Consider the following 14,177-nt stretch of genomic DNA (forward strand, 5'->3'; position numbering starts at 1 on the left):
AAACGTACATTTATTTGACTCTCTAATCATTCTCACTACCTGTACAACTCAGGGTGACACCTCAAGGTAAACGTACATTTATTTGACTCTCTAATCATTCTCACTACCTGTACAACTCAGGGTGACACCTCAAGGTAAACGTACATTTATTTGACTCTCTAATCATTCTCACTACCTGTACAACTCAGGGTGACACCTCAAGGTAAACGTATATTTCTCTGATTCTCTAATCATTCTCACTACCTGTACAAGTCAGGGTGACGCTTCAAGGTAAATATTCATTTCTCCGTTCACAGTTTAGAGTATAAGCTTTAATGACAATGGAAACCGCTTCTGAACTGTACATGCAGAATATACATGTTCTTTAAAGCAGTGTGCAACATTGTTAAAATCAGCCGATACCAATATATATATATATATAGTTTTCAAGATATAAAATATAGTGTGTTTAGCTACTGATTTCCAACATTGGTCTAAAGTAGCTCTATATGATTTACTATGTATATTTTTCTCAGTTTTTCTCTTACAATTTCCAATTACTTTTTAATTTTCATGGCATACAGTTTTGAAGTCATATAAAATCATGTATGAAAGATAGATATAAATCGAAAGATGCATGTCAAAAAAAAATCATCACAAAAGGATGATAAAACTGACAAGATTGAACTCGTTTCCTATGCTGGGATAATTTACAAAGACCAATAACTAAAGGAAGAGAAAGGTTACTTATATGAAAAAAAAAATCTTAATTAGTTTATTCTTGAAAAGATAAATTGTTCAGACCTTCTGCCAGACAGTCCTTAGTTAAATTCCCTCAAACGAATATCTTAGAACAACGACCTAATTACAGATTGAGATGATTTCCTCGAGAGGTTAAAGGATCTTGTTCCCCAGTCTGCAAATAAGGCACCCTAACCAAAGGGTAAGTAGCTTTCTTCAAGACGGCCAGAGTTCTCATTCCCTAGACAACAAATGAGACATCCTAACCGTCTGGGGAATGAGAACTCTGGCCGTCTTGAAGAAAGCTTCTCATCCTTTGTTAGGATGTCTCATTTGTTAGTCTGGGGAATGAGAACTCTGGCCGTCTTGAAGAAAGCTTCTCATCCTTTAAAAAATAAGACACCCGAACCAAAGGGTGAGAGACTCTCCTCGAAAGGGTCAGAATTCTTGTTTCTTAGGTTCCAAATTGCTCTATAGCATCAGCATATTTTAACAGAACAATAGCAGTTATATTCAGGTTTGATAGAAGAAAAAGTCCTTCAACCAACCATTCGGGGTATTCAATTTTAAAAACATAGAACACATCTCAGAAAAGTGCAATATGGTGTATAAAAAGTGGTTGTTAGTGAATCTTTTGTTATCACTTATATATCTTTTGCAACCCAGGAACCAACGTCCTTAAAGTGTGCACCGCTATCAGTCTCTGTAATGTAATTCAATAGTATGCCTGTATTGAACTCCTTTATATAAGTATATAAAATGAATATTTATTATTTTCACGTTTACTTCCAGTAGACATTAATATTCTTTCAAAACTGTACTTGTGCAACATATTTTTTTCTGTTCCAATTTAGGTCTGATATCGCCAGGACTCTCTGTCCCAGTGCAAGTCCCAGCCCAGACTGGTGAACTAAATATGTCCTCTGCCTATTGGCCAAGAATTCAGTGACATTGGGAGCGTCAGAAGCACGTATAGACAGGAAAACGAAAACTAGCTTTTGACGCCCTTAACGTATTTAACCATAAAAAAAAGAGTCTTTATTAACTGTTGGTGAATATAAATATACAGTTTTATTAAAACCTGAAAGAAAACACAAAATTAACACCATGAACAGACTATTCTTCTGAGGAAGCTGTGAAGCTCTAGGGTTTCATCCTTTTATATTACTGTTATCAACATCTGTAGTTCTAACAAAAACTATCTTAATGTAATGTTATCGAAAAGCACTTGGTCATTCGGTTTACTACCAAGAAATATCACGTAATGATAAATCTCGTGCACATCAAATTTAGTCTAAACTTTATACATTACAGAAGTCTTTAGCCATTGAAAATGTGAATATCTGACATTTCCCCTGACTTTTATCTAGTCTTCCGGTTTATTAGTTATTACAATTGCATGTTTGTACTATAGCTCTTTTTGTGCTACAGTTTGTATAACTGAGTCTTTTTAATGTGTATTTGTTACAAGGTGTGGAAGATTTGATTGGTGTAAATTTTGTCCATAAAATGTTACTTTTGAAAATGGAGAAATATGCAACATTTTTTTTCTTTCCATACAAATCACTGTCTTTTAACAAATATTGTATAACTAATATTAGAAATTTCATGAACAAGCCTTACAATATTTAAGATACGATACTTTTTTTTTTAGATTTGAAACGGTTATGTTTAAGTACAGACTGATTTTGAGATCATTTTCTGACGACGTTTATACAGATATTTTACACAGATGCCTCCAAAACTTTTAATACTGGTTTTCATCCTTGCTATTCAAAAAACAAACAAAACAGACAATAATTTCCAATAAGAAATAGATAATTTAAACTTACTGTTTCAATAATATTGGCGTTGTTGAACCGTCGCCATTTAAACTCTCTCTTATGTTATAAAGATGATTAGATTAATCCGTAAAGTTTATTGAAATCGTGTGTTCGTTGTTGTTGGTAAAGCTGCTTTGCCTCTTCTGTACTTGATATTTTACGCTGGATCGTATTTATTCACTGTTTTCTATATGTTTTTTACTTCAAGTAGTTAAGCTGAAACATTCCTGTTAATAGAAGTCAAATCATATTAACATAACGACATTCAAACACCTCTCGTGACAATTGAAGCACTAATGTCCGATCGTCTCTTTAAAATAAATATTTTGTTTAGATAAGACCTTAGATTCTTCCTCAGTTATCCTTATAAAAAGATAACCTTGAAATTTTCCCCCTGATTTAAAAAAAAGAGAGAAAAAAAGAGAAATCGTGAGAATAATTTGGGTAACAAACGGGTAAGCACTAAAGATGTGCTGGGTAGAATACTCTCTTTCAGTTGAGAGGTGTGTTTCCTTTGTTCATTTTTTACCCATAGTACTCTCTTTCAGTTGAGGAGGATGTTCTTTTGTGCATTTTTTACCTGCTGCACTCTCTTTCAGTTGAGGGGGGGGTTTCTTTGTTCATTTCTTACCCGCAGTACTCTCTTTCAGTTGAAGGGGTGTCTCCTTTGTTCCTTTCTTACCTGTAGTACCATCTTTTAGTTGAGGGGTTTCTTTGTGCATTTTTTACTTGCTGCACTCTCTTTCAGTTGAGGAGGATGTTCTTTTGTGCATTTTTTACCTGCTGCACTCTCTTTTAGTTGAGGGGGGTTTCTTTGTTCATTTCTTACCCATAGTACTCTCTTTCAGTTGAAGGGGTGTTCCCTTTGTTCAATTCTTATCCGCAGTACTCTCTTTCAGTTGAGGAGAGGAGGATGTTCCCTTTGTGCATTTCTTACCCGTAGTACTCTCTTTCAGCTGAGGGGACGTTCTCTTTGTGCATTTCTTATCTGCTGCACTCTCTTCAGTAGAGGAGTATTCACTTTGTGTATTACTTTCTCGTAGTACTCCCTTTCAGTTGAGTGGTGTTCAATTTGTGCACTTCTTGCCCATGGAAGGTATATGTTATCGTAACATTTCCTTTAGTACCAGAAATATCCTTCAAGTAATACTTTAAACGACCGAGAAGGCTGGTTAATATGATGATCTAACACTTGTACAAGTTTGTCTCGGGTAAGGAGTTTTTCAGAGTAAGTAACTTAAGCATGTTTTATTCTAATTACTTGACATCAGCAAGATGACAATCATTTTCTGAGTCTACGACCTTAGTATAGTTTAATGACTACAGAAGATACCTACCTATCTTCTCTCATTGATAGATTTAAAAGTTTAATGTATATACTTATAATTATTCCTTCACAGGTATATATAGAAAACTAATGTTAATGAAAATAAGAACTAGCTTAGGCTGACTCCACGGATGCTATCAACTTAATACTAGGTATATTTTTTAATAAAAATGATATTGTAGTCTGAAGAAAGATTAACACCCCGTAATAAAAAAAAAGTGCACTAGAACACCCAAATATATTCTAAGGCATTTCTAATATCGTTATCAGCACATTCACATTTTAAAATCGAAAGAAAACCAAATTAAACCCAATAAATTAACTATTGTAAATACAGCAAAGCACGATTTTCAGATCTCAACCAAAACTAAAGAATAGAAAGATTTACAGCCGTCACTTCTGTTGTAGGAATATCGATGTGTTAAATGTGATGCTACATATATGAACATGATTTTTCAGAGCTTAACTACATTGAAAAAGGAGCATGGATTTGACTAGTCAGAAAATACAATCCGGTTTAAAAAAAAAACGTAACTCTATCAACAACAACAACAAATTATGAATGTCAATGGTAATGACTGAAGGATTTAAGAAATTAGAGAAACTATTCGTGTCCAACACAACAATAAACACATTTCAATAAAACTATTCTAACGAAACTATTAATTATTAACTAAATAACAAAATGATAATATTTTATTATTCTTACAGGAATCTATTTACGACTCTTAAGACAACATTTTAAATATCAAAGATCGTGAAGACATATGTGAATCTGTAAAACTTCGAAACATTCTGTAGAAAAGAATGTTTATATATAACTGGATTCGAATCCACATTATCTTTTGTTAACACTCGTTGTACCAACTTTTTCATTCTTGTTAATTTATCATTTTAATCGTTTAAAGTTTTGTATACGAAAACGAGAACTGATTTAATAACTTCAAACTTCTAAGAGCTAATTAAATTTTGACGTATTCACTTGCACTTATGTGGTTCTATAATAGCAAGGGAATAAGAATGATATGCATTTATCATGGTTTAGCAAAGAAAAAAAAACGTTCCTTAAGAAGACAAAGTGGAAAATGTAAAATCACGTGGATATGGAAAATTATGCTGAAAAACATTCCTGGAAATAAATTATTATTAATTCCATTAAAAATTTCCTTTGTCTTTTCACACGGAATTTTGTTGTTGTTAGTATAGAGATCTATCATAAAGTTCTTTTATTTCAAGATCAGGTAATTTAAATATGCGAAAAAAGTAACGTGATCATGTTCGTTTTTTGTCAAGTGTCTGAGTTTTTTGGAATTCATTATCTTCAGTATAATTTCAAAATTTACTCAGTTGCTCAGTTACAATTTGTTTTGTTTAGCAAATTTAGAAATATGAAGTTTAACTGATGATGTCATAAAACTTTAAACGACGGAAAAACTTTTGGTTCTGTGAGCCACAAATAATACAATATTCATAAGTTCTTCTGTGGATGTTAGGCTTAATGTATGTGTGTGTGTGTGTATTTCAAAAATCACTCGAAAGCGCACAGAATGATATTTTGTCAATGACGTGATTTGATGATTACAAAAAAGCATCAGAAATATGTACATGTTTGAGAAGAAGAAATGATAACTATTAAAACTATACTTATATAAACGACAAATCTACGTTTCGAGTAATATTTTATATTTTGATTAACAGAAGAAAAAATTCTTACTTGAAATTTTATGCTTTAATACAATATGTTTACTTACTTAAATTAAATTATTTGATTTTTTTATCTCAATATTACAATTTTTTCTTCCTCATATGTTGGTGAAGAGGCGCCAGCATCATTTCAAGTGTAAACAACAACATATCAAACTTAGAAATTTATTCATTTATGTTTATGAATAGAGACAGAATGAATAGGTAGTCACGATTATATACGCTTAAACGTACTGAAAAGAAACAAATATTTAATGAAAAAAAAATCTAGATAACTGGTTAAACAAGACGTGGACTTTATGTCAGGAATTTTCAAACTTACAAAATTATTTAGAAACAAAACAGTCACTAAAAATTAAGGGAATTTTGAACGTTCTATGGTAGTTTTGATATGTATATGTTTTACGTAAACTTACAAAGGGTACTAGAGGTAACTAATAACTTTAAATAATATTTTTACTGTTAGGAATTCAGTAAGAATATAATAAAGTTATTTCATGTGATATATATGCTGTAAAAGAAGACATTTCTAGCTTCTAAAGACAGTAAATACCTCGTGATATCGTTCTCAAGAAAAGACAATTGTAACAGATTATATCTTTAAATAATAATTTAACTAGAAAAATTAGTCAGTAGTTCTTGTTACGAACTAAATCTGTCCTTTAGTAGTTGAAGATGAAATCGCATGACACTTTTAAATGAACCTAAATTAGGCATAAGTCTACTGTATATTGTGATAAAAAAGCAGATAACCTACTGGAAGATTCATGACGAGATATTGCCTAAGATGGCATTTGTAAAACATTAATTAGATGGAATTTCTACTTTACATAAAATGATGAAACAAGACAGTTATTAATGTTCTATAATATGTTAACTGGCTTATTTTTTACTAACATGCATGGATGTATAAATATTATAATAAGGTATTCTGGAGGCTTAGGGGAATAAAAACTAACATCAATAAAATGGCTGAAATTTTAAAAATATTCTAGGAGGCATCAACATTAAGTAAGATTATAAATGGGTAAGACGAAAAAGTAAATAAATTAACGTAAATACCACCACCGCTGAACGTAAAGTATTCTGAGTAGTGGTAGTAATAAAATAATTTATCGTATTATTCCACTAATTGTTTGATATTACTTGAATAATATTTTACAGATGATAATTTTTTTTCAAAACCTGCAACATGTTTTTGACAGATCTTTTGTAGCTTGTTTTTAGATTTACAAAAAAATCTCACTTTTCTTTTACTGTGTGAGTAAACGATCCACCGAAACAAACTCAATGATCTCATTTTTCTGTTTTGTAACTTTGGCTTTTTATTTCATAATTTATGTTATGTAGGTTTCCAATTCTAAATATTTTTAGCACGAATGAATTTACTTTGTTATCAGAAAGCCATTTCTTTGTGCTTTTGTAAAACTTATTAATAAATGATGTCATTATGTCACTGTCTGTTTCATGGGGTTGTAGTAATGGTATTTGTGAAAAGTTTCTAATAAAGTTTGTAAATACATGCAAGTTGTTCAGTGTGTATTGGGTTTTAATGAAACGTATGTTAAGTAATTTCCTTTAGAACTCTGCCATTGTAATTAATCCGGATAAAATAAACCCTTCAGTAAGAAGAAACAAAGATTGTTTTAAGAGTCTCAATCTGTTTTTATACGGAATTTTAGTTCTCGATCAATAAAATTTACAATATTTTTCTCAGTCAGACAGAATCATCATTTTAAAAATAAGATAAATTTTACACACAGAGACTTTTTGTTGTTGCTTAACCAATTACATTTATAGTGATGGAAAAATGATTGCACCACCCAAAGTTTTTCACACTTTTCTTGGTTCCTGAAATTTCTTACGAGATTGTGCATTGTGAAAGTGTCAGAACTAGTGTAAAACGGTTATGAACATTGTGTAGTGTAAGCTGACTCATATTTCAGCCATCCAAACACATATATATACATCTTTATTAACAAACCAACCGTTACAAACGTATCGTAGGAGATGATCAGGAAATATTTGGCAAATACGAAAATGTTCTGTGAAGAAGAAAACCTAGATTTAAGGATAATGCTACTAATGTAGTTGACAAAATTGGTCACAGAGCCTGTTTCTTGTTTTAACAGTTGGTTGTGCTCCCTCTGGACTTGATAACTGCTTAGCATCGTCGTGGCATAGAGTGCACGAGGAACTGAATGTAGGTAGTGGCGAGTTCAAGATAGCACACGCGGATTAGAGTTTCCTGAAGTTCCAAAGTGCCTTTCTGTTGCTTCTCTTACACTTCTTTCTGTTGCTTCTCTTACACTTCTTTCTGTTGCTTCTCTTACACTTTATTACCCATTACTTTTCAACAGTTTTCGATAGGATTCAGATCTAAACAGTCCTTCATCTGAAGCAATGAAATAAAAGCTAATGTCTCTTTTCAATACACGTAGAGTGAAATTTCTTCTTTATTTCACGTCTGCTGCATAGATTGCATAAATGTTACCAACCTTTTTAGCTCTTTGGCATAGAGCAGAGTCATCCTGGAATGTGCACCGGTCAGCTCCACCAAAGTGATCCCAAATTGTTGGCTTTAACTAGAACTTGATGTACTTGTCGGCATTGACAATACTTTTCACAAAATGCAGGCGTCCCACATCCTGGCCAGAGATGCATCTCCATGTCACCCGACTCTTCGGATACTTCACATTTCCATTTAAACACATTGGGTGAAACTGTTCTCCACATTGATCAACAAAGTGCTTCCCATCAGACCCGTGAAGGTTAATCTTTGATCACTCTAAGAAAATTCTTTGGTTCACATTGCTTCAGTCCAGTCAACATGCTCTTTGGTCCAGTTGAGCCTCGTCTTGTTGGTGAGAAGGGGTTTCTTTATTCACTGTCTTGCTGTGAAAACGGCTGAACACAGATGAAAACAGGGTGAGCGCACGGTGACAGTGACCTCTGAAGTTTCCTGCTATGCTCTTTTGAGATCCCTCGACGACAGTCGACGATTTTGTAGGCTCATGTGTTTCAGAATACGATCGTTAACTGCTGTGGAAGCTTTCTTTTTTACCCATTTCCTTCCGCTACTCCACACAATCAGTCTCTCTCTATATATCTGCACCCAGCAGCTCACAGTAGACTGGTTAAATTTAATTTTTCTAGCAATATGCCTTGTCGAAAGCCCCTCTTTGGTCAAAGAAACAATGACTGCTTTTTTTTCCGTGGAGTTAACTCGCAATCCTTGGTCATGGTAGTATCACAAGCAGATAGGTTCCTAAACTGACTATCAGTAAGAACCTCTATTTATAGCCAAAAAAAATAGCTGATGCAATACCCAGATAGCCTATAAAAGCTGCTGAGGGAATAATTAGACAGTATTGAATCATCCGTGAAACTTATATTTGCACCTACATGCATTATGTCCTCAAAACAGAAGATTATTCCAGAAAAAAATGTGAAAAAAGTGGGTGATGCAACAAATATTTCCATTACTGTAGTTGTGAAGATTTTCTTTACAACCTAGACTAAACTAATTTGAGGAAAACTGAAAAATATAGGATTTATTCATTGTTATTTCCATAAAGATGTTGTTGTTTTCCTAGTGCAAAGATACACAATAGGCAATTTCTACTCTGTTCATCACAAAAAATAGAACCCCGGGGTACTCCAATTATTACTGATATTGATTCAATGAGTATTTTCTTAAAGTAAAATCTTAATTCTATGTGATGTGTTCACCAGTAATACTAACCAGATATTGTACTAATAGACGATTAAATGGCAACATACAGTAACAAACTTTAAGTCAATGATCATATTAATGGCGATGTATTTTTTAAAATAACAACATACTTTGAGGAGGTTAATGGAATTAATAAACACAGCGTCTTCTAACAAAATGGTGGATTTTTATCACTGAATAAAGTACGTCCTAGTATTACGCTTAAACTACCAGTTATAAAACTTACCATTAAAGCAAGATATTTAAGTAAATTAACTTTAAATTGTAACTCAATTATTTAACCAAAGAAACTGTTTCACAATATGTACAAATTACGGAGCAACAAACATAATAGTTTGTTTGTTGTAAAGCGCAAGTCTCACAACGAGCTATCTCTGCTATGCCAACTACGGGTATCGAAACCCGATTTTTAGAGTTATAAGTCGTCAAACTAACCGTTGAGCCACTAGGGGAAGTATGTATGCGTGTGTTTTGTTTATAGCAAAGCCACATCGGGCTATCTGCTGTGTCCACTGAGGGGAACTCAAACCTCTGATTTTAGCGTTGTAAATCCGAAGAGTTACCTCTGTCCTTCCAGGGGATCACCACTAGGGAAAAAGTAATAAGTTATGCATTGTCTCTGTCGAAACGAGCCCCCGTTGGGTCAGCGGTAAAATAATGGACTTACAACGCTAAAATCCAGGGCTCGATTCCCTGCGGTGAACAGAGTGCAGATATACCTTTGGTCCTCCAGTAGTTTAGTGTTAAGTTTGAGAGCTTACACGCTAAAAATTGGGATTAGATACCCGTGGCTCAGGTAGCCCATTGTGTTGTTTGTACTTAAATATGAAAGCAAGAAACAAAGTAAATTTACATTTAAAAGATTAATCATATATATATATATATATATATTTATATGTATTTGTAGAAAATTCTTTGCTGAATAATTTAAACCAGAAATTAGTACTGACGAACTTTCTTACTCTAAATCTGCCTCATTTAGCAAAACTAACCAGTAATATCCATTTACAATGATATTTGTCCCAGAAATCGTATATATTTAAAACCGCTGAATCAATAATACCTATATCATTAATAAGTTTTATCTTTTTAATGGTGGTTGTGCCATAATTACTTGAATATTAAGTAATTTCACTATTTTTCTCACAAGCAGAGAGGATTCTTCTTCGGGATTTTTTTTTTCCATCACTGGCCACACCTCCGCTACTTCTTGATCTATTTTCGCGCCATCTACACGGAGAAAAAATAAATACTCTGTTTTGTATTTGATATTTAATATCAGAGTTGAGCAAAACATTACAGTTGTTGTTTCGAAATTATATTACCATAACCAATTATTGTTCAATTTATATGTGGAAAAAGGAAAATACCTTAAATTAATTTTCATGCAACTTCAAACAGCTTTCTAAGTGAAATATACTTAGCTTAGATACATAAATTGAACAAATGTCTATGACAGGGTCAAGTAAAAACAAGACCCACTTTCTAGATGTCTTGAGAAGAATTGTTTGTTTTTGTAATTTTGCACAAAGCACCTCGATTGTATTCTGTGCTAGTTGTACCTAATCTGGAAGTGATAGACTAGAGGGAAGACACCTAGCCAAAACCACACACGCCAACTCGTGGGCTAATCTAATGAAATGGAGAGATTTGACCGTCATTCTTATAACGCACCTAAGTTCCCGAAGTGTGATGTGCAAATTTTATAATTTTACGGTAACGTGACGCGAACACATTGCCTGCACGTTAACCGCCTTGCCACACTCGGCTTTTGGCGAGCGAAAGAATTGAACTTATCGTGCTAATACTCCCATCCAATATACGTTTCGGTTTGGTGCACCTAATAAGTCGTTGTTTTTTTTAAAGTGTTTAACTCAAGAAAGTTTAGGTGGTGCATACAACTCTTCTTTTAAACAATTGACGACATTGCGAACTATTTGATAAAACAGCAGATAGGTAGGCTTGGTAGCATAAAAGAAGAATAAAATGCTATATATGTGAGATAGCCCACCAATTACATAATTTTAAAGAACAGCACAACTCAACAACCTTGGGTTGGTTGTTTGCAATTAAGCACAAAGCTACACAATGGGCTATCTGTGCTCTGCCCACCACGGGTATCGAAATCCTGTTTCTAGCGTTGTGAGTCCGCAGATATACCGCTGTGTCACTGGGGAGGGGAGGACAACCTTAGGTAAATAATTCACATTTGAAATAACCGGGCCTAAAACAAATCGCTCTATGTTACTGTTCTCATGTTCAAAACTCCCATGGTGTTTCCATTTATGGTGTTACTTTATAGTCCCGCTTTCTTGTTTGTTTGATATTAGTTCTATAATGTTGAATATCCAATTTCAAAAAGCAGCTTAAATAAATAAGTCGATGTATAAGCAGTATGTGAAGAACAGACATCTTATTACAACGACGCAAAGATCAGAGAAAGCAAGCATTCAAGCTGGTACCCTTTTCACAGCAACCTAACGTTTCTCAGTTTAATTAAATTAGCTTCTGCTCAGTTTACTGGGAAGAGACAGTCTGCCGGAAGGCCTCGAGTCTTTGCTTGTCACTTAGGATCATCCGTTTATCAGCTGGTGATCACTGGAGCAAGAGTACCTGTGACAAATGGTTTCTATCGCTTAATTCAACCAAATCCCACCTTACCTTGTATTCTCCCACGATTCCGTTATTGAATGTTTCTCAACGTTATCTAGAAAGATGTAAAGATGCAGTCAATCTATCCGTTCAAATTGACCCCGGATTTGTTACTGGGCTTTTGTTTCAATGGCAACCTGAAATTTGACTGGTTGATACGATTGAGAGTATTGTGGAAATAAGCAACACTATAAATCAAACAATAACAGTTATATTAAAGCATTTTGATTTTCAGTAAATGTAAATTGATAAAATAAAGGTCGTTGAAAGTTGATATTTTCACTTTTCGCGAAATATTAGACTTAGTGAAGTTTGTTTTATTTGTTTGTTTTTGGTTAAGTACAAAGCTACACAATGGGGTACCTGTGCTCCTCCCACCGCGGATATCGAAACTCGATTTTTAGCGTTATAAGTTCGGAGACATACCGCTGAACCATACCGCTGAACCACCAGGGGGAGGGGAAGCTTATTTAAGTAAAACGTATCATGACATCACTCTAATGTTTTCTTAGAACTCTGTTAGACAACACAGAATAACGTTTGTAATACTGTTATTAAACAAGAAGTTACGAAAAAAAAATGTATTGTAGTGTTTTATCATGTTAACAAATCAACAATTAAAGGAATTTGAATTTAAAAAAAGCAATAAAAAAATTTGGCTTAGGAAGGTTTCATCTGCACTAAGAAGAAAGTATGAAAAATCGAAAAGCAAGTCGAACCTAGATTACAATTATGACTTAAAATAGTGTTTGTTTCGTGTATCGACGTAAAGCTACACAAGGGCTATCTGCATTAGTCGTCCTTAATTTTGAACTGATAAACTAGAAGGAAAGCAATTAGTCAATAGCACCCACCTACTCCCAAAAGTGCGAAGAGCGATTTTTTGTTTATGGCAACGATACGTAAACCATAAATTCGAGGTAAATGTAGTAGTTAAAGATAGATACGTAAACTGTGAACTCTTCTGTGTTGGTGAAATATGATTTAATACTGATAAAGACTGCGTCTTATAACATGAAACCAAATATGATTTAATACTGATAAATACTACATCTTATAACATGAAACCAAATATGATTTAATACTGATAAAGACTGCATCTTATAACATGAAACCAAATATGATTTAATACTGATAAAGACTGCATCTTATAACATGAAACCAAATAACTTAAATGTTGATTGAAATAAAGAAAAACTTGTCAGAGTGAACTAAAAACACTTCCAGGTTTTATTGGGAATATGAATTTAAACCATGTTCACTATTATACGATTTTTTAAGTTCTGAGAGAAAAGAAAATCTCGGACCATACAGCCGTTGAAGAAATCCAGTGTATAACTACACATTTTAAACAGTTATGTGTTCTATTATTAATTCCTCATTGAATACAATTATATATATATTTTTCCAAAGCAAAGAGTTTATAAATGTATGTTTAAAGACCTAACAGTTCAGTAAAAAAAGATGATATAAAAACAACTTAATTGTAGATATTTTTATTTTCCTACATTTATGTTAATTTGTTCATCGCGGTTCGAAATCAGATTATTTCTATTACTTCTCCGGCTTTCGGCGTTTAATCCGTAACTTAAAAAGATGCTTGCCCATAATACTTCTCCGGCTTTCGGCGTTTAATCCGTAACTTAAAAATATGCTTGCCCATAATACTTCTCCGGCTTTCGGCGTTTAATCCGTAACTTAAAAAGATGCTTGCCCATAATAATAACAGGAGCTCAATACCCAGAATAAACGTGATGGAATGAGAACTAATTTCTAAAAATGTTCTCACAATGTTGCTCATGTTAAACTCAAAACATAACCTTCTAAAAGGTATCCAAGTTGAAGTACAAAATACGTCGAAGTAATTCCTTCACAACGAGTTGAAATTTGGGCGGGATAAATGGTTACAGAAATAACTGTCGTACTTGAATGAAACTCTAAGAAAAAATATGTTCCCACAATGGTCTTTACTTGGGTAGAAGCTACAATTTAATAATGTTTCAAAAACGCCCCTTAAAATGGAAATAAAGATAATCATGATAACGTTCTCGGAATGATGCTCATGGGAGAAAGTTCGAATACATATTTGTTTGTGGAAATAAAGATAATCATGATAACGTCCTCAAAATGATGCTCATGGGAGAAAGTTCGAATGCAAGTTTGTTTGTGGAAATAAAGATAATCATGATAACGTCCTCAAAATGATGCTCATGGG

At 33.4% G+C, this 14,177-nt stretch overlaps 1 protein-coding gene and 1 long non-coding RNA gene across 8 annotated transcripts in view; one reads left to right on the top strand and one right to left on the bottom strand.

Annotated features, from left to right (window-relative positions):
• Positions 1-5,127, top strand: part of LOC106463340 (paired box protein Pax-6-like) — a 127,733-nt gene extending 122,606 nt beyond the window's left edge. For all 7 annotated transcript variants that reach the window (XM_022391191.1, XM_022391186.1, XM_022391182.1 and 4 more), the window contains one exon: positions 1,575-5,127. In XM_022391191.1, the coding sequence (XP_022246899.1) occupies positions 1,575-1,669 (95 nt within the window). In that variant the 3' untranslated portion in view covers positions 1,670-5,127. The remainder of the gene's footprint in view (positions 1-1,574) is intronic.
• Positions 3,217-14,177, bottom strand: part of LOC111086816 — a 92,118-nt gene continuing 81,157 nt past the window's right edge. Inside the window, exon 3 of the long non-coding RNA XR_002611528.1 lies at positions 3,217-10,540. This is a non-coding gene — a long non-coding RNA (uncharacterized LOC111086816). The remainder of the gene's footprint in view (positions 10,541-14,177) is intronic.

This window comes from Limulus polyphemus, unplaced genomic scaffold (assembly GCF_000517525.1).
Source record: "Limulus polyphemus unplaced genomic scaffold, Limulus_polyphemus-2.1.2 Scaffold52, whole genome shotgun sequence".
Classification (NCBI taxonomy): Eukaryota; Metazoa; Arthropoda; class Merostomata; order Xiphosura; family Limulidae; genus Limulus; species Limulus polyphemus.